Source organism: Haliotis rubra, unplaced genomic scaffold, assembly GCF_003918875.1.
Source record: "Haliotis rubra isolate DU_JTF1 unplaced genomic scaffold, ASM391887v1 Scf624, whole genome shotgun sequence".
Classification (NCBI taxonomy): domain Eukaryota; kingdom Metazoa; phylum Mollusca; class Gastropoda; order Lepetellida; family Haliotidae; genus Haliotis; species Haliotis rubra.
The window spans coordinates 150,770-173,228 of NW_025767329.1; the positions used below are offsets into that span (position 1 = coordinate 150,770).

At 38.3% G+C, this 22,459-nt stretch overlaps 1 protein-coding gene across 1 annotated transcript in view; it reads left to right on the forward strand.

Moving 5' to 3' along the window:
* Positions 1 to 5,436: 5,436 nt before the first annotated feature.
* The window catches only part of LOC124256316 (TGF-beta receptor type-1-like), a 43,903-nt gene continuing 26,880 nt past the window's right edge, over positions 5,437 to 22,459 (forward strand). Inside the window, exon 1 of the mRNA XM_046690293.1 lies at positions 5,437 to 5,561. Coding sequence (XP_046546249.1) covers positions 5,513 to 5,561 — 49 coding nt within the window. The 5' untranslated portion in view covers positions 5,437 to 5,512. The remainder of the gene's footprint in view (positions 5,562 to 22,459) is intronic.

Sequence of the window (22,459 nt, forward strand, 5' to 3'; positions counted from 1 at the left end):
CTTTCTAAAAATACATTTTGCGTATACTGGGTTAGAGCATCCGCCCGGAGAGCAGAAGGTCGCGGGCTCGATCCCAGACCGCGTCATACCAAAAGACGACAAATGGTACTTGTTGTTCACTGCCTGGTGCTCGGCATTATGGGTAAAACAAGGACTGGTCGGCTCGGCGTAAGTATAATGTGTCTGAGTGGGGTATTCATGCTTAACTGCGGCATGGTATCTCAATGAGCTAGCACTATAAACCAGCTGAAGTCTTGGCCAGTACAAGCAGCCACACAAACACACGCATGCACGTCGTCATATGAGCGAAATTTTCTCAAGTACGACGTTAAACTCCATTACAAATCACCTCTTGTCTGTACTCCATGTTTAATCTGTATATTATCTCATACGCATATTATAAGCTGTAATCAGTTTTAGTGTTACGTTGTATTGGAATAAACTTAATTGGAAACTACAGCTTATGGGTGATGTAGGGATGTGTGTTGTCATCCTTGATGAGGCCGCTAATTGGAACAGAACACATCTAATTGGCGTCCTGGTGTCAGTCATAAGAGGAAGCGAAGTGTCATGGGAAACTGGCGCTTGTGGGTGTCTTCTCTTTTGCAATTCAGTTAAAAGTGGCGTAAAGTATAACTCAATTTAGAAAATAGTGTCGGGGATCTTATATACATATTTATGTATTTCACAAACACCACATGTTTATCGGACTCGGTTCTAAATACGGTGGTCAACGACATACAAATACACAAATATATACATTTTAGTGTTGAAAATAGACACGCACAGTGTAATTGACATTGTTTGTTTAATGTCCGCAAGAGTTTAGACTCACTAAAACACTCACTATATGTTATGTATATATATATGGTTACATCGAAGATTGGTTTCTCCACTAACTTTAGGGAACCAACCGCAAACTTTATGCAGATGAATTGCACGAGGATCATGCATCAAATTGCTGAAAAGCATGTGAAAATATCATGCATGTGAACAGCTGCGTTTTGATGTAAAGTTTTGTTATGTATTCGCCAATTTTCACTGATTTTTATCATTTATTGAACTCATGACAATAATCTTTTCAACGTTAAGAATTTGTTTTACAATACATCAGTTCATGTGTAAACAGTACCTATAAACAGTATGGAATATTTTGCAAAATTTAGCTTAGAACAGTTGCCTGAAGTAAGTGGCTATATTTACACTAGTGAGTCCAAACTTTTGATGGGTAGTACATTTGTATATATATGGAGCACTTGTACAATCATATAGTAACGATACCTGGTTCGCGTCTCCAACCCCATCAGGAAACTCTTCACAAACACATGCAAAGACACGTCAATTAATTAGTACTCGGGGAAAATATACTGCAAATGATATAAGTAAAGATGAGATATGACATCGGGCATCATCACTTCTGCGGCTAATTTGGAAGTGTCCTCCTCATGTCAACCTTAAAATCTTTTGAATGTTTATCAATGGCTTGAAAGGTGAAACCCTAATGAAACACGTCCTTACCCAGAGATAAATTAGGCTCTTTCCCAGCAATATCACGGCGGGACACCAGAAATGGACTTCATACATTGTATTCACGTGGGGAATGGAACCCTGGTCTTCGGAGTGAATAGCAAACGCTTTAACCACTAGGCTACCCCGCCACCCCCAACTTGACACGAAACATAAAGGGAAGATGTACAAGTATACTTGTCACATAAAGAAACTGTGCACACAGAAAATATAAAGATAGGCAGACAGCGTCTTTATGCATAAATAAAGGTGTAAACATAGCAAGTATTGGAGACAATCAAACGCTCATGCAGGTGCCAGGCGACGTGACGTCATTGATGGTGGCCTATGGACTTGCAATGTGTTACTGCACGTGCATCCTGTGCAGCTGCACACAACATGTGAAACTCAGAAATTGATGTCACTGTCGAAAGCTTGATCTTTGGTCATTCAAACGTTCACAAATTCACATGAAAAGTCACATGCACATCATGCCAAGATTAACATGTGCTCAACGCCATGAAGCCACTGGAATGGTTCGAGCAGGCATGAGCCAACAACAGGTGGCAGCACATGTCCAATCTGCATTGGTCAGGCGTTAGGGAAACAGTAATGACGTCGCTGACCACCCACGTTCTGGGCGTCCCCGAGTAACGACGCCAAGACAGGACAGATGGATTCGGGTGACTCATACCACACACAGGTTCCAGACGACAGTGACCACGTCCCAAACCATTCCCCAGGCCTTCATTTGGAAAATTTGGTAGCCTCTATGCGTCGTCGAAGCACTGCTGTGCTTCACGTGCATGATGGTCATACCCGTTATTGACTTCGTGACTTCTACGTATGACCCCCAACTCAATTTTGAACTTCTGACGTCATCGTTACGGATATTGTTCATGTTCTTTTGAAATGTTGTTGAGGCCCGATACTTCAGCTTATAAAGTGTCTACATCATGTGGTCTTTTCTGTGTTGTATTCCAATTCTGAAGGAATTTCTGTGTGCACAGTTTCTTTATGTGGGTAGTATATATTCATAGCAGCACATTTAATTTACACGATAGAAAGGCAGTCTAGCGAGGGTTTTATTTGTGTCCTACTCTCCACCAGAAGCAGTTGACCTGGTTGGACATTATTCTGTGTCGTGGTTATCCATCAAACGAATTCCATGTTAATACAGTGGGCACGTGTCCAGTGGCGACCACAACGACTACTCACAAATTACATTCAGAATTTCAAAACATGGGAATACATTGCACTCTCTCCACCCCTTTACCAAAATTCCTTACCCCGCTATATATTTTCCCTTCCTCTTCACACACACACGCACGCACGCACGCACGCACGTTAACACAGAAGACAGAAAATATTTTGTTAATGTGTCACACATTCGGAATGCGAGTATTCAGGTCATATAACAGGTACACTGTGCTAAATTAATGTCACAGAGTGGCCTATGACACCATAAAATACAATAAAATACAATACAATATATATATATTACATAAATGACAAAATACACAAAGGCAAACGTAGTTTACATCAATAGTCACATAAAATCACATAAAATCATGGTGCATTAACACTTGATCTATACCCACACTCCCCACCCTCACCAGACAACGTATAACTACCCATGCTTTATTACCCCCCTCACATACAAATGCTCCCAATGGTTCCCTACACACAGGCCTAGCCTTGCTCCAAGGCTGTACTGAAGGTAAGCCCGTGTATGCACAGTAACCTTTAAAGAGGCAAGTCTAGATAAGGGGACAGTACAAGGGCGCAAGTCTGATAGATGATGTTGTATATTTTAGATATTATCATTTAAGCTATTAATTATTACCTTAGCGACTTGTGCAAGTCTAACACAGAGCCACTCCAATACAATACGTAAGGAAGCTACCGCCTCCGTGGTGTAGTGGTTAGAGCGTCCGCCCGGAGAGCGGAAGGCCGCGGGTTCGACCCCCGACTGCGTCATACCAAAAGACGTTAAAATATGGTACTTGTTGGTCCCTGCCTGGCGCTCGGTATTAATGGGTACAACAAGGACTGGTCGGGTCGGAGTCAGTACAATGTGTCTGAGTGGGGTATTCATGCTTCACTGCGGCATGGTATCTCAGTGGGCTAGCACTATAAAACCAGCTTCAGTCTGGGCTAGTACAAGCAGCCGCACATACACATACACACGCATGCACGTCGTCATATGAGCGAAATATTCTCAAGCACGACGATAAACCCAATTTCACCTCACCACCTCACGTAAGGAAGCTAATTGGTGGTAAGGTGATTAACACTGCAATTCCTTGTGTGTATTGCGGACAGTCCGGGTATTGCCTCAAAGTTTATTGAACTATGATCTGTTCCGTTTTATACGACGATGAGTAACAATAAAACAGGGACGTTCTTTCCGCCGACACATGTCCTAAATCAACAGACAGCGGTACAAGGGTCTGACTAATGTTTAGTACAGTAACAAATAAGCCCAATTAAATTGAAAAGGAGTCCCTGAAGCAAATGTATCCAAGAAAGCCAAAGCAAGTCTAGAAAATTTGGCAAGTCTAGATTTCCACAGCTTCTGATAATGAAGAAAGTCTCAGGGCTCCATTTCATTATATATATATATATATTTTTACTATGAACTTTGCTTTCTGTAAAATATGTTCATTTCAGAGACTTTAGTTGTTACTGTTAGTCTAGGAGATCCTGAACATGAGGAAATCTAGACTTGCTTCATTTAGGCCTTTAGCATTGCAGGGAGGACTATAGTCCCTGAACCACATTATTTTCCGTACTGCCAAACCCTATCTGCAGTGGTAAAGCCCTAAAGTCTAGATTTCCTCAGGATTCAGGAATCTCTGGTCTCCCTGGGGCTCCTTTTCAATTTAAATGGGCTTGTTTGTTACTATCAACATTATATATATTCAGAGACTAAGCATTAGTCTAGGAGGACTAGGCAGTATGGGAAATAATTAATGTGGTTCATTGACTGTGAGACAGACTAGGGTCTATGCCGAAACCCAGCATCGATTTCGAATAAAGAAATTGTCATGCAAAAGATATCTTGCCTTTATTGTACTGAACTATCATAGAAAGGACACACAAATCAACCACTGATTTCCACAGCTTTGATCAATATGTCGATTCATTCCTTTTATGTATGTAAATGATAAAATGCAGCTGGATCTCGTGTCGGTCTGCAGTTCATCAGAACTGTACCGATCGAGAGAACATACAATAAAAAACAAACAACAAGAAAACACTTATCTGTGTAACCATTTTCAGGGGTAAATTTCATATCGAATAAATGAGTTCAAACGTGAATTCAGTTCAGTTGATTTTATGTTCAAACCTGATATGAAAAAAACAATTTTGTTAATAATAGGTACATGTGATTAAAATAAATGAAACTTTACATGTATTTAAAGAATCGAAAGTTAATGAAAACCTAAACTACAAAACATATTCTATATTATAAACAATTTATGTTTGCGGTTCCAGAAAAATAAAAACAAACCCAACGAGGTCTAACGTGTGAAAAATGGCGATGTGTGAACAAGATGACCAACAATGTTTTATTAAAAGCAACGGACAAAGAAAAATGCGTTGCTCGGATAAAACAAACATATTTGTTGCTTTCTCTTGCAGCATAATAAAAACAATTAACCCGATGTGTCTTTCTTTCGTTTGACCCTGTTGTTGTCGGTAAATGTATTCCTACGCTCTCGCACGAGAGCAGGAATGGTTTGTCAGCTAATTCCAAAACCATCATATTTGCACAAAACAGGGGTGTCAATATATTGCATAGCGAACTGTTCATAACGAATAATATATTTGATATCTGTTTGTGATAAATAACTCAATAAAGTACTATTTCTTCGCCGAACTATTTGTGTCTGCAACGGTATAAATATAGGTCACTGCGAAGCGGTTGTTATTGTACTGTTGTGAGATAAAGGCCGGTGGATACGTACAAATGTGACAACCAGAATCATACGCGAGAATCATGAATTTATTTGGAATCCTACTTTTGTCTTTTCTTCCATTAACTACAGGTAGGTGACTGTCCCCGTACCCCAAGCTGTTGTTTTATACAAAGTCGTTATTTTTCCCTCGCATTCGTAGCATGTTTGGTTTAATCGCTTCCAAAATGGCCGCCACCTTGATTATGCACATATACACAACGCCAAACGGGTGGAATCACAGGCATAATCGAACAAGCGCATATAATCATCACTGACTTTGCTTTAAACTGACACAGACTCTGATCCATGTGCATCACTTGAATGACTAAAGATAAGATTTTGAGGTCAGATTATGTCGTCTGCTGTCTACATCGCTATCAATAAATCAACATTTCTCAGTGATGAAAGCGATACAGCACGTATTACATTATATTTAACTACACACAACCATGTGACAGCTTACCAGATAGTTGTCGTATTTGATGCTTTTAATATTGCAGTGGGAAATAAAAGCATAAGTGATTCCTTGCTCGATGTACAGGGAAGTTGAGAGAGGACTTGATAGATCTCTGCAGTAAAATGACTAAAAAGCAAAATGCTGATTGCAACTTAATTAAAAGTCTGTAGAATTATTATGCCAGAGTCAAGCGTGTGTTAGTAGAGGTTTTGGCACAGGCAAGTGCATTATCCATGATAACTATTATCTGTTAATTTAATTGAACCTGTATACCATATAGATACAGTCTGTTATTTACTCTGGGCCTTAGAGTTAGACTAACATTCTTTCTCAGAAATAGAGTTATCTGAATCAAAGCTATATATCCACAATATAAAGAATAATATCATGATGGAGCCCATAGAGAGAGAGAGGCAGGTTGGTGGGGTATCCCAGTGGTTGAAGTGTTTGTCATGCTGAAGACCCTGGTTCGATTCCCACATTTATGCAATGTCTGAAGCCCATGATGGCTGGATCATTGAAAAAAACAGTGTGAAACTATACTCATTCACTCAACTTGCTAAAGAATCATTCAAGACTCGAGGTGGATTGGATAAGAAATAGGGCAGGTGTGGTTCACTCGCGTATCCGGTAAAATGAACATTATCCCTTCATGAATTCAGTTTGTTATTCGTGATCACTAAAATCCAATATTCATGATTGTTTTGAAAGGAGTGGGTTTTTTCAGTTTGGTGTAATTTATCAAAAACGAGAAAGGTATGCAAAATGAAATGTATCCAAGGACAATAGCCAGCGCTCTTATATATTCAATTTGATAGTAATATGGTCATTGTCGTGATAAATTAACAGTCAACGTGGTCAAAAGATGTCACATAGATATTTGGTTATTATTTTACTGAATTTATACTCTATATTCGCGATATGTACCATTTTCGATTCAGAGAGGATTTATTGCAGTAAAGCTTACATACAGATAGCAGCCTCTTGAATACTGCATTTGAAAGTCATTTCGATGTAGATTTTTACAGTAACTCCTGCTTTATAATAATGTTAGCTACGCTGAAACATAGCTAAATGGTATAACCAGATATTGTTATCCATGAAGTTGTATGTTTTCCCATTTACTCACCAACTTATAAATTGCCAGTGAAATTGTAGAGTTGGATACTGTTTTTTAATATATATATTTATTCTAGCTTCTGGGAGACAGTCCACATGAACCAATCGCCACTATAACTGCTATAAATAGATATGATGTACCACATAATGAAGGAAGAAAAAGGGGTAGCTTCAAATCCTTAATGCATTAGTAAACATTCTATTTTCACTGAACTTTGTTACAAATGTTGTTACATCTTTAAGATTACACTAACATTGAAGTTTGTATATTAAATATTTCATTTTATAATTTAAGTTCTTGTGCATGATGAGTACTTCCGAGTTGGAATTATACTGATCTTCAGCTCCAGCTCTGCATCCTGTTTCATTTTTATAACGAACTTACAATCAGAACTGAATGGTGGGGTATCCTAGTGGGGAAAGTGTTTGCTAGTCACACCTAAGACCTGACTTCTATTCCCCACATGGGTACAATGTCTTAAGCCCATTTCTGGTGTCCCTCGAAATGATATTGTTGGATTATTGCTAAAAGCGGCGTAAAACTAAACTCTCTCATTTACCATAATCAGAACTTGCCAGTTCACATTGATCCATTTGATCATATCGTTCAGATTATCATGACAATGATACCATAAATCTAAGAATCTGTTTTATTCCAAAGTTTGAGAACTGTGAAGATCAGGGCTAGAGTTGGTCTTCAGTAACCCATGCTTGTTGTAGGAGTTGACTAACGGAATTCGGGTGGAGAGGCTCGCTGACTTGGTTGACACTTGTCATCGTATCCCAAATGCATAGATTGATGCTCATGATGTTGATCACTGGATTGTCTGGTCCAGACCTGATTATTTACAGATCAGCGCCATATAGCTGGAATATTGCTGAGTGTGGCATAAAGCTGAACTCACTCACTCTAAGGTTTGAACTTTGTTTCACTAGTCCTCAGTAGAGGCTGCTATATGATACATATTGTGATAATACAGGTGCAATATGATTTATATCCCGATACAGTACTTTTATTTCATAAGTCCATATTTTCTGCCATTTTGCATTCACAGTGCCAAATCATTTGTTTCCAGATATAATCATGATAATAGATAGGATGTTGTAGAGGAGAAACATGAAACGTGGAGACACTTTGCAGGTTCTGCTATATACAGCCAATCAGGAAATACTAGAGAATCGGGGTAAAGTGGTTCCTGAACAGTTTTGGATGTTTTTACATCAGAATAACTTGTTATATACTAGGGCTGCAATGAATACACTATGTGGCGAATATGATGCGTATCATGAATATTGGATAACGAATACGAATAATTATTCACGAATACAATATTGTAGTTAAGTGATTGATGTACAGTATGGAACGGACATGTTGACAGTGTTAATTTGTCACAGCAATAACCAGTGATCTGATGACACTCAAATTTGGTATGTAATAGTTATAATCGACAGTACCATGTGCAGTCTTGGCTAACTAAAATGACTTGCACTACTGCAATGCTAGTACATGTTCCATTCTTGCATATCTCACTTTGGAAAGGACAAAAGGGTTCAAGTAAAACATGCTCCCTTAAAAAAATCGAAAATATTCGTTAATATTCGGTTCTGGTGACCACGAATAACGAATTGAATTCATGAAGGGCTACGGTTCGATTCTCGAATATGCGAGTGAATCGTTACAGCCTTATTATATACTGAATCTTAATCATTGTGAAAGAGGCTGGGTGGCACCGTGCAGTCATGAAGAAGCTGACACACAGATCAAGGTGACCACAACACTTTGACCACTTTTCAAACTCTTGTTAACGTGATATCTCATGAACAGTTGTACCCAATGTCTTCACATTTGGTGACAGCCTTCTTTGGGGGATTATCCAGACACCAGTCGATTTGAGTGACCTTGACTTTATCTTCAAGGTCAACACAACACTTTGACCACTTTTCAAACTCTTGTTAATGTGATATCTCATAAACTGTGGTACCCAATGTCTTCAAATGTGGCGACAGCCTACATTGGGGGATTACCCCGCCACCAGTCGATTTGGGTGAGCTTGACCTTATCTTCAAGGCCATCACGACACTTTGACCACTTTTCAAATTCTTGTTATCGTGATATCTCATGAACTGTTGTACCCAGTGTCTTCACATTTGGTGACAACCTACATTGGGGGATTACGGGTCCAGCCACCACTCAATTTGGGTGACCTTGACCTTATCTTCAAGGTCACCACAACACTTTGACCACCTTTCAAACTTATTTAAACATGATATCTCATAAAACATCCCAATGTTTTCATTTATGTCGACAGCCTACATTGGGTGATTATGCAGACAGCAGTCATTTCAGGCATCTTGTATGTGACCAAAAAATAAAAAGTAGTAACTATGTTATAGATATTCCTTCCTTTAGCGGCGGGGGGACATTGCCATATCAGTGGCAAACACTTGTTCTACTTCATCCCAATTGAAAAATCACAGATATGATACAGGGATTGGTATCTACATTCAGCATATTCTATGCAATAATTTGAAACTAAGCATTAAAGTCTCTGGTGCTGTTGGTACTGTTAAAGTGAAGTGCATGTCACACTGAATACAGAGCTCCAGATAAGATTTAGCTCATGTGGGTTTCCTACCCACTGTATTTTTTGGGAGTGGGTATTATGAATGTTGAGTGGGTATTTCATTTTCCGTTACCCACTGCTTTCAAATATGTGCGTATTTCAGTCACTTTAGGCCTAAAAAAAAACTTGTGGTTCCGATTTCCCGACCGACCCTAAATATTCCCGCCGAGCCTAACAATTTTACTCACCACATAATAAATTAAATTCATTTTCTGACACATGAGTAATGTAAAAATATTTTGCCAAAAAAAACCAAACCCTACCTACCTACCCTAGTTCTGAAATGTAGGAAATCGGAACCATAACATTTATTATCCCCCGCAACGCGTTTTGCTGGGGGTATTAAAACATTCGTCTATCCGTCCGTCCGTCCGTTGCACATTTGTCTTTTCCGGAGCAGAACTCTAAAACCGTTCAATATTTCTTCACCAAACTTGGCACATACATGGATCTGGTGGTGTACTGGTGCCTTTTGGTAGTTTTGGAATTCTGAATAAAATATTTTTGGCGTTTCCATGGCAACAAGTTTGACTTTGACTGAAATTGGTGGTAGTGCTCTTTTCCGGAGCAGAACTCTAAAACCGTTCAATATTTCTCCACCAAAGTTGGCACATAGATAGATCTGGTGGTGTACTGGTGCCTTTGGTAGTTTTGGAATTCTGAATAAAATATTTTGGCGTTTCCATGGCAACAAGTTTGACTTAGACTGAAATTGGTGGTAGTGCTCTTTTCCGGAGCAGAACTCTAAAACCGTTCAATATTTCTTCACCAAACTTGGCACATAGATAGATCTGGTGGTGTACTGGTGCCTTTTGGTAGTTTTGGAATTCTGAATAAAATATTTTTGGCGTTTCCATGGCAACAAGTTTGACTTAGCCTGAAATTGTGGTAGTGCTCTTTTCCGGAGCTGAACTCTAAAACCATTCACTATTTCTTCACCAAACTTGGCACATAGATAGATCTGGTGGTGTACTGGTGCCTTTTGGTAGTTTTGGAATTCTGAATAAAATATTTTTGGCGTTTCCATAGCAACAAGTTTGACTTAGCCTGAAATTGTGATAGTGCTCCTTTCTGGAGCAGAACTTTAAAAACCTTTCAATACTCTCCTTCCACTTTTCTATATACACACCTAAATATTTGACATAATCATAACTCGTAGACATAATCATGAAGAGTATTTTGCCATTGCGGGGGATATCGATGACTTTGTCTTCTTGTTTTTTTTGGCCTTACTCACCTAAGTATTACGTCATTGAGTAAGTTTACTAAGCAGGTATGTTCTGCCCTATGTCATACCTAATCAAAACCAACTTAAATATAATGGAGATTATTTCATAAAAAATCACTCATCCTATACTGACATTACAACACTTGTCATATACTTACAGTACAACTGGATAGCAAGCGATGTCTTTTTCATTACGCAAGCGATTTTTATAAATATATTTTCCGTACGCATTTGTTTTAAACTTTTTGCGTATCTAACATTTTAAATGCGTAATTGGTACGCAACAATTATTTTTCAATGTGTCATTCTATGAGTATTTTACCCGGATACGCAGCTTATCTGGGCCTCTGCTAAATACACAGTAACATTAGTTCTAACTGATAGTAAGAGCTGGGAAATGTTTGACTCCAGTTTTGGTAAATGTTAGTAACATTTGTTGCAGAATGGGTGCCGAATAATCAGTGTGCATACTACGTTTTGGACTAATGCTTAGTTTCTGAATATATATAAGTTTGATAGAAATATATAATTTTAAACTAGCTTCGTTTAGGGCTTTAGCATTGCAAAATAGGCTTGGTGGATGGGAAAATAATGTGGTGCAGGGACTGAGATAGACTAGCTACTTTTAAACATTAGTGCTGGATCGATAGGTCGAATAATCTGTCATTCTTTCGATCTTACTCGCGTCACTGATTATTGTTTGAGACTAAGCAATATTCATAAAAAATGAAACTTCAAATTAATCTTCAGAAAGTATGTTTCTTATTTTTATCTTCGGTAAAACAACTGATGCCGTTTTGAGTGAGTGAGTTTAGTTTTACGCCGCACTCAGCTATATGGCGGTGGTCTGTAAATAATCGAGTCTGGATCAGACAATCCAGTAATCAACAGCATGAGCAGCGATCTACGCAATTGGGAATGCAATTGTGTCAACCAAGTCAGCGAGCCTGACCACCTGATCCCGTTAGTCACCTCTTACGACAAGCATGGGATACTGAATATCAATATTCTAACCCGGATCTTCACGGGTTCCTGACTGGGAAGACTGCAACGTAAACAACATGCTTGTGTGCATGTCTCAACAGGAACTATCCTCGGTTATCTTGATTGTATTAATTTGGTGCCTGTTTCGTTTGCACAATGTTATGATTATGTCCCATAACTGCCCACATGTGTTTTGTGGTAGGGTTTATGATTGCACTTGATTATTGATCGATTACTGAGCTCCGTTTGTTGATCTTCATATTGTGAGCAAAAACCATCACTACTAAGCATGCTAAATATTGTTACGAAGCAACCGTCTACCTGTGACACATTCATTATCCTTCCCGTCTTGGAGTGACTGTTTGAAGCAACATGGTATGGTTGGGGTTTGTTCCATGGGGCTGGTTCAGATGCATGTACATTTACATTGTGCTGAACAATAAGATGATCAATGTGCAAGTTACATATCATGCAAATAGGTAATTGTTGTATATCTGGACCTGCTCAGAGTTTCCCAAGTTCTTAATTTCTTAGAATTTGTGAAAATATGAACTTTAAAAGCGTCCAGTTTTTAACAGTATCACAAGTTTTCCAAGTTTGCCTGATAAGGGGTAGTTAGTATGGAATAAATCTTATATAAGCATGACAAGTCCCTTTCAACATTCCTTTTGGCAGTTCTCAGATCGTGAAAGGAGGCCACATGGCACAGGTGCATTTTAAAACAAATTGATCGAGCTTTTATCCATTTTTTATCCCTCCGGCATGTAATGCTGGGGGATATAGTCGTCGCCTCGTCCATCCGTAATCATTTTGTTTCCGGAGCATAACTCCAAGACCGTTAGATATTTTTCAACAAATATTGGTAGATATATCAAACAGAACCTAAGGTGGTGCCTTTTACTATTTACAGATTTTTGTCATTTTTTATTTTTCTCAGTTTCCATGGAAACGTTTTGGACTTAGTCTTAAAGGGAGGGGTGGGCTTCGTTTCTGGAGCATAACTCAGAAACCGTTCAGTATTTTTCTGCAAAACTTGGTAGATATATCAAACAGAACCTAAAGTGGTGCCTTTTGCTATTTACAGATATTTGTGATTTATTGTCTTCTTGATTTCCATGGAAACGATTCTGACTTAGTCTCAAAAAGGAGGAGTGGGTTTCGTTTCCGGAGCACAACTTGAAAACCGTTCAATATCTTTCTATAGAACTTGGCAGATATGTTAGGCAGATCCCAAAGTGGTGCCTTTACAGATTTTTGGCATTTGTATTTTTCTTGTTTTCCATGGAAACGATTCAGACTTAGTCTCAAAAGGGAGGGGTAGGTTTTGTTTCCGGAGCGCAACTCGAAAACTTCTTAATGTCTTTCAGCAAAACTTGGCAGATATGTTAGGCAGATCCCAAAGTGATGCCTTTTACTCTTTACAGATTTTTGTAATTTTTATTTTTCTCAGTTTCCATGGAAACGATTTGGACTTAGTCTCAAAAAGGAGGGGTACGTTTCGTTTCCAGAGCACAGCTCAAAAACCTCTTAACATCTTTCAGTAAAACTTGGCAGATATGTTAGGCAGATCTTGAAGTGGTGCCTTTTGCTATTTGCAGATTTTTGTCATTTATGTTTTTCATGATTTCCATGGAAACGATTTGCACTTAGTCTAAAATCAAGCTGGACTTTAAGTAACTGTCAGATGATTTGTTCTTTCAAAGATGTGGGGCGGGGGATATGTAATCTTCTGATGACTCTTGTATTAAACGAGTTAATGATTTGGTATCAAACGAGCGAAAACTTTTTCTAGATGCATTCATGGGATGCTTGTCTTCGAGTTTTCCCAACTTTTAACCGTTGACTTTCCCCAAAATTGACAGGTTTTTGCCAAAGTGTGTTTCAACACTATACCCTCACTAGACACACGTCAGTCGTGAATGAACGATGTTCCAGCGCACTGACTTGATCAAATAACGTTTTAGCTGTTATTAAGTTCAGTGATATTGCATTTAAAAGATCATTTTTATCATATTAACAAATGTTAATACATTATTCCATAAAAATATTTTTGTTGTATTTTAAAGCGATTTTACGAGGTTCTTTTTTCCATAGCGTACCCGGTAGTTAATGTTATTACCGCTGGATAAGTTAGGTTTAATACGCGCATGAATACGAATCAGCTGTTTGGGGTCACAAGTCCTGTCTCCGGGTGGCTTTTATTTCGTGGTTCTTCTTTGTGTCCCAGTCCACCCTGCTGTGAATGGGTACCTCGTAAGGATGGGAATGCCACAGTAACTCAGTGCGCCTAGTGGCTGCAAGAGTTGTGTGATCCCCAGGGAGTTGAGATTGACAATACGGTGTGCCGTTGAGATTGACATCCAGTGAACGAGGGAAAAACTAAGAGCCTTTGAGCAGCTGAGCTGAGCTGGATATCGGCGCTATACAAATGTTAGTATGTAATGTAATGTTTAAATTACATTATGGGTAATAAATAGAATAACCAACTTGGTACGAGTGGTTATGGGAAATATGCCCTCGTTAGAATAATGTTCAGTGTGAACATTTTTCAACTCGGGCATATTTCCCGTAATCACTCGTACCTTGTTAGTTATTCTCTAAGTATGCTAGAATTGGGTAACTCCATATAGGATGGCTGTTTGATTCTGAACAAACATGATGAGGCATGTGGTACATGTGCACTTGGTACAGTACTTGAAAACCGGTGAATTTATTATGTAATAGTTGTTGGACATCATTATCCGAGGGCACAATAACAGTGGCCTCTTAAGATCACATTGACTGAATGCACTAATACACCTTTTAATAGTGTCAAAGATGTTTTTTGACAACTGAAGAATGGCTAGACATTCAGATCAGCTACTGAGCGACTTGCAGGAGACAGGTTTCTTCTGATTGGTCTGTCTACATAAAAAGCATCCATTCGCATCCACAGACGTGACATGTTGGCAGACATGTTACGCTAACGGGATCGGGTGGTCAGGCTCGCTGACTTGGTTGACCCATGTCATCGGTTCCCAATTGCGCAGATCGATGCTCATGCTGTTGATCACTGGATTGTCTGGTCCAGACTCGATTATTTACATACCGCCACCATATAGCTGGAATATCGCTGAGTGCGGCATAAAACTAAACTGACTCATTCACTCGCATGTTACGATTGGGCTAAAGATCATGAAAACTGTTCCAGTGGTTCCAGTGCTTACCAATGATGAATAGAGATACTGTCTTGAGTTTACAGATAGTGTGCCAGAGTATAGTGTGGAGGTGTCTGAACATGACCACAATGGAGAGGGGAGGAACTCAACCGTGATTTAGGGTTGGATCAAAGAGCTGGAAGAACTGATCTCCATGTCCAAAATTAGGGTGCTTTCTAGTAGTAACATTCTGAATTAGGGGTGAAACGGTATACCGCGGTATTATAGTAGAACCGCTGTATTTTTTTCTTCCGTTAGGTATACTGTAATGCACTCAAGAAATTCGGTTTTCGTACCATCATTTCTATCTAGTCATAAAATAACAGTTTTGTTTATTAAAAATAACAAACTTGCAAAGATTATGGTTATTTTCTCCAATGTTATTAAACAATATAAGGTTTGGCTCAATTTCCTGCATTATGATCATATCTCATATACCGAACTGAAACAGTCCAAACGGAAGGCCTTGTACCGCAATACGTAATGTACCGTGGTCAGAGCGGACAGTTTCATCGCTATTCTGGGATCTGGATGTGTGCATGAGACAGAATGCTGGTGCAATTGGACCAGATCCTCATGGAACCAAGGTCAATGATACCTACTAAGAGCAGGAAAACGTGTCTGCATGTAGTGGCCCACCTGGTGATCAGGCCTCAAACCTATTGAAGAAGCTGCAGATGCCTTCTCAGATGCCCTGTCCTTCTGGCAACGCAGGGTGGTCGAGTACCACAGTGGTTTAAAGTGTTCGCTTGTCACGCTGAAGACCTGGGTTCGATTCCCCACGTGGGTATAATGTGTGAAGCCCATTTCTCATGTCCCCACCATATTGCTGGAAATATTGCCATAGGCGACATAAAACCACACCAGGGATAAATCTACCCCCGCGTCCCGCGTCTGACGCAACAAATTCTGACAGGACTCATATTTCTTTTACATGTGCGTCCTCTTGGACGTAAGCTTTTGATGAAACACTAATGTTTATGTTTGTGGAGAGGCAATATCAAAGTATACATGGCTAAATCTCCGTAGATTAACTTCCATTCCCAAATAATTGACATGAGCTAATAAGTACACATTATTTGTAAAACGATCGCAGCTTTCATTAGATCAGGATATCAAGTTCATTTCCGTTTCCAAAAATAGACTTCTAGGTCACACCAAGGGAGGTAAGCGGTATGCAAATGAGATCCAAAGATTCATTGCTCGAGCATGTGCAGAACTACTAACCCAGTTTTACACTCTATAAATAGACACAAACAGGCTAAGGGAGGTGTTTTATATGCAAATGAGGTTTTTCAAGACAAACTGATTGGTCAATGAACATTGTGACTCTGAATCAACAGTGTGAGCACTCAGTACCAGTTAGAGAAAAGCAGGAAGCTTTAGTTAGTAGCTTAACAACTGTTAAATCTATCTGCATGTAATTTGAAAGTGAAAGTGACATTTGACAGGTTAAATTTCTGCTGAGACAGAATGTCATTCTGTTTAAGGTTCTGCATCTCAAGTCCTGGGAAAGTAATCCTATAAATGAATCATTTCATTTATAATTATGATGACATTTATGATATAATTTGTTTAATGTTAATAGTTAAAGTAAGACAGTTACTATTTGTGTTCATACTTGTTAAAGTGGCTTCCAGTTGGCATATTTCTTTTGATGTAATTTGTTTTTGAATCACTGAACACAGTGAAGAAATAAAACAAAACTTTGGTTGGAATTGTAGAACTTTATGCACAAAATATTACAGTGAAGTTACATTGGTCTGGCTAGTAACTTTTTTATTTTTCTAGTAAAAGAAAACATTTGATTGTCAAAGGTCTAGAGCCCTGCTGTTATTTTTATAATATAGCAGGCAACATGCCACCCAGATAGATACTGTCAGTCAGAAAACACAAAGTTAGGACATTTCAGTCAGGTTGGCCTGATACTCATCGGTTATGGCTGACATATGACAGGGAAGGTGATTTAATATTTTGTACTATTTAATAACTATGTACTGAAAATGGTATGACACAAGATGCTAAATGCAGAAAGTTTTAAAATATAACTTTGACCAGACATCTCATCATAATGATAATAAACTGTCCGTTCAGGCTCCAAAACTTTGTGATGATTTCCAGGTTGCAACTGCTGGTATGTATGAAAAACAAGACAAAACAGGTGTCGCCTTGATGAAATCTGTTCATTGGTTAGCTTGTGAAAACATCCCACTGACAAAGTTTAAACGCTTTTGTTGACTTTTATATGAATTCAAAATGAAGACACTGAAATTCTCAAGGAAGGTAAAATCAACTATGATTCTCCAACCACTGCCAGTGATCTGTTAACATCTGTGTTTGATGTGATAGGGTATGAACTACAAGTTAAAATGGAAGAGTCTCCATTTGTTACGATTTAGGTACTACCAGCTCTGTTCTGTGAAATATCCCAGACCGGTCAGACTCACTGTGCAACCTATAGTAACAATAAACCAGTTTGAATAATATTGGTGGCACTAAGTTTTGTTAGGGACTCATAAAAGTTCTGAGGGACTCATAGTTATTCAGCTCAGTGAGTCCCGGGACTCAGGCAGTTGAATTTGTAGATTTATCACTGCACACTCACTCATTTTGTAGAGTAATTAGACGTACCGTGGTCACATGTTGTGTTCTGGTATTGTGTGAGACATGACAATGGACTTAAATTCAACAAACATGTTTTCATGAGATAAAGTATGACCAGAAATTATTGAGAATTTTAGGAATATGTTTAATTGGATTTCTAGTATAAACAACCTTGACCAGCTATCAAGTGCTTGGTTTCATTCAAGAGAGACAACTCCGTTAATCCTTTTCATTAGTTTGTGAAGAGTTATCCCCCTTTGTTTACTTGCTAGCAGACAACATTTTCAGTGATCCTCAGTATGGATGATTTAGAGAAGAGGAAGTTGATTTTAGAGTATTATAACAAGGACATCAGATCAGCTAAAGTGATTTCAAGTAGAACAGGCATCCCTTTGTCCACTGTTTATTGTGTTTTGAAAAATATTGCAAATGGATATGGCATTGAGCACCAGGGAGGCGCAGGTAGGCCCAGAAAATTGACTGTCGGTGACAGGTGGCGACTTGGTATTCTTGTTTCTAAAAACAAACAAAGGAGTTTAGAAAACTTAAGGCTGGATATGATTGATAGAGGAATTGTGGCTGTCTGTAAGGAGACAATTAGAACTGAGCTGCATGCAATGGGTTGGCAGAAAAGTTGAGGAATTCCATCAGCGATCATGAACCCGGAACAAAAGGAGTGAAGGTTGAACTGGTGCTTACAGCATAGAAATTCTAACAGGGACAATGTGATTTTCTCAGATGAATGTTCTGTGTGGCTGTTTCCTAATACACTGAAATTCTGGACCAAACAAACTGAAAAACCTTTGTATCAGCACCCAAAGTACAGTCCGAAATTTAACGTGTGGGGTGGCATATCTGTGTTAGGGGCAACGCCCCTCTGTGTGTGTGAAGGGAATATGAACAGTAAGCGGTAGACAGATATTCTCGAGGAACATTTACTGCATCTGCTCACTTGTTCTATGGAAATGTTTGGATTTTCCAGCAGGACAACGACCCAAAACATCGTTCAAAGCATTCACAGGCCTGGTTTCGGACCCATAATATGACATTATTAGATTGGCCAAGCTATAGCCCTGACCTAAATCCAATAGAAAATGTTTGGGGACTTATGAAGGAAAGTGTCAATAAGAAAAATCTGACAAATATTGCTGAAATGAAAGAAGAGGTGGTCAGATATTGGGACAGGATGGACCACGACTTTCAAACTTCTTTGATCAGTAGTATGCCCCGTGGCTGCATTGCTGCCTATGGTGACTTGACAAAATACTAACTGTTCACCTGTCTTTGAATCTGGAGTTATGTTCTGCTAATATTCACATTTAATATGTAAGTAATGAGTGAAAAAAATATAAAAAATTACAAATTAATACAATCTTTAAATTCTCAATAATTTCTGGTTGTACTGTATTGTCTTCATGCAGTGATACAGATAACTTTTTGGGTCATTGAGTTATGTTCTCCCTCGTGTTCATTTCAATTGGGTATCTTCATTTTCCTTTGAGTAACCAAATAAATTGTACTCACATCACTTAAACTTATTTGGGTTTTATTCCATTTTTCATTAATTATAAAAACATGATAGAGTTTTAATGTTAGTGTTTGTTATTTATATTTGATCTGTAATATGAGAAACGATAAGAAAGACTGCAAGTTGTCAAGTTTATGTCCTGAAATAGAACCTCCCAGTATACATCAGTTATTTTATCTATCCACCCTTCGCAAGCTTAGGCTAAGATTTCATATTTTCGCGTGAACGCATGTAAGATCACATTTATTGAGTATTTACAAAAATTCAAGCGTACTTGTACGCAACAGACTTAATAGGAATTGAGCTTTCACATAAATATTTGCGTAATTTACGCAGATACGCAACTTATCTGTACCTCTGCTTCATGAGATATTGTCTTTTACTTTTTCAACAAATTCTCACAATTTGATATATTACCTGATGAAGTGGTGATCTTAAGCTGACTTTGAGTACTATAAAAGTAGCACTTCACAATAAACTTTCATCAGATATTTACAGATGGAGAGTTTGATATGTTAGCAGTTTACCATATTACCTGTATGCATAACCAGTGATATGTGTAATGCAGGTAACTAGCTAAATAGTGTAGATGGAACATATTTAGTTGTGGAAAGCTATCAAATATATTAAGAACCCAAAGAATTTGTGCACAAGATAAAATCAGTTTCTTTTTGTGTCTATTATGTAAGTGGATGAACATTGATGAAGGATAGTTGATTCAATGCGCCAAAATGTTGTGTTATGTTAAGTCACTAGCTGTTTCATTTGGTCTTGGTTAGAGCGTCAGCCTGGAGAGCGGAAGACTGCCGGTTCAAATTCAATCTCCAGCTGTGTCATACCAAAAGACGTTAAAATATGGCACTTGTTTGTTCCTGCCCGGTGCTTGGCATTAATGGGTACAAGGACTGGTTGACTCAGAGTTGGTATAATCATGATAATGTGTCAGGGTGGATATTCATGCTTAATTGGTTGTGGTGGGATAGCCTCAGGGGTTCAAAAAGTTTTTAAAAAGCAACTTGACACGTTGTGAGAGAAATTTAAAAAGAAGTTTAATCCATAAAAAATATCTTGGACATCAATGTACAACTTCTAAATGCCACTGAAAGACATCAAACTTGACACAGGGCAAGTGACTTTAAGAAAGTAACTTGTCCTGACTAATTTTCCACTTGCCCTGATTTTATGACATAATTATGATGTTTTAATTATGAAAGAATAAATCAACATGATATTTGATTTTAATGTTTACTGGACTATTTATTGAAAAGTGATAAATAGCAAAGAAAGATAACTCTACTTTATTATCATTGTGAAATTCAATAGCTACATTTTGAACAGATATGAAATTAAATCTATGTTTATTTGCAGTTTGAAACCATAAGTGGAAATTATCTAGTAGCCCACGGACAAGTAAGATACCATTATTTGATTGCCCGAAATGAAAACTGACTTGTCCCGGGCATCGGGCGATGGGATTTTTGAACCCCCTGAGCCTAGTGGTTCATGTGTTTGCTTGTCACGCCTCAGGCCCAGGTTCAATTCCCCACAATGTGTGAAGCCCATTTCTGGTGTCTCCCGCCATGATATTGCTGGAATACTGCTAAAAGTGTCGTAAAACTAAACTCACCCACTCATGCTTAATTGTGGCATGGTATCTCAATGAGCTAACACTATAAAAACAGCTAAAGTCTGCGCTAGTAGAAGCAGCCACATACATGTATACGCATGCACGTCGTCATATGAGCGAAATATTCTCAAGTACGACTTAAAACCCCATTTTACCTCACCTCCATTTAATCCTGTAAGTAATATTTGACAAAAAAACACCGTGTATATCTGGACCTGCTCAAAAACTTCTTAGAATTTGTGAAAATAGAAACTTGAAAAGCTTCCTGTGTTTAACAGTATCACAAGTTTTTCAAGTTTGCCTGATAAGGGGCAGTTAGTATGGAATAAATCTTATATAAGCAAGATAAGTCCCTTGAAACATTCCTTTTGGCGGTTGTCAGATCGTGAAAGGAGGCCACATGGCACAGGTGCATTTTAAAACAAATTGATCAAGCTTTTATCTATTTGATAAAACTTATCGATGATAAACATGATCTATGTTAACAAAATAAGTACAAATTTGCTAAATAATATTTGAATTCCAGCCATGTTTTTTATCCACATAAATCAGGGTTATATGTCTGATTATACAACTCCATGTTTGCTGAGGATCAATTTGGATGATATCACTAAATCATCTGACAAATAAAGTTTGATATAGAGAGGATACTAAACGACCTTCCGTGTAATACCATTTTTATTATCCCACCGGCATATAATGCGGTGGGATATAGTCATCGCCTCGTCCGTCTGTCCGTCCGTCCGTCCGTCCGTCCGTCCGTCCGTCCGTCCGTCCGTCCGTCCGTAATCATTTTGTTTCCGGACCATAACTCAAAGACCGTTTGATATTTTTTAACCAAAATTGGTAGATATGTCAAACATAACCTAAGGTGGTGCCTTTTGCTATTTACAGATAATTGTCATTTTTATTTTTCTCGGTTTCCATGGAAGCGTTTTGGACTTAGTCTTAAAGAAGGGTGGGCTTCGTTTCGGAGCATAACTCAAGAACCATTCAATATTTTTTCAACAAAACTTGGTAGATATATCAAACAGATCCTAAAGTGGTGCCTTTTGCTATTTACAGATTTTGGCATTTTTATTTTTCCGGTTTCCATGGAAACAATTCGGACTTAGTCCCAAAAAGTGAGGGTGGGCCGTTTCGGAGCATAACTCAAGAACCGTTCAATATTTTTCAACAAAAGTTGGTAGATATATCAAACAGAACCATGAGGGGTGCCTTTTGGTATTTGCAGATTTTGTCATTTTATTTTTTCCGGTTTCCATGGAAACATTTTGGACTTAGTCTCAAAAAGTAAGGATTGCTTTTCGTTTCAGACATAACTCAAGAACCATTCAATATTTTTCAACAAAACTGGATAGATATATCAAACAGATCCTAAAGTTGTGCCTTTTGCTATTTGCAGATTTTTGGCATTTTATTTTCTTGGTTTCCATGGAAACATTTTGGACTTAGTCTCAAAAGTAAGGAGTTGCTTTCGTTTCGAGACACAACTCAAAAACCGTATAATATTTTTCAACAAAACTTGGTAGATATATCAAACAGATCCTAAAGTTGTGCCTTTTGCTATTTACAGATTTTTTGGCATTTTTATTTTTCCCGGTTTCCATGGAAATGATT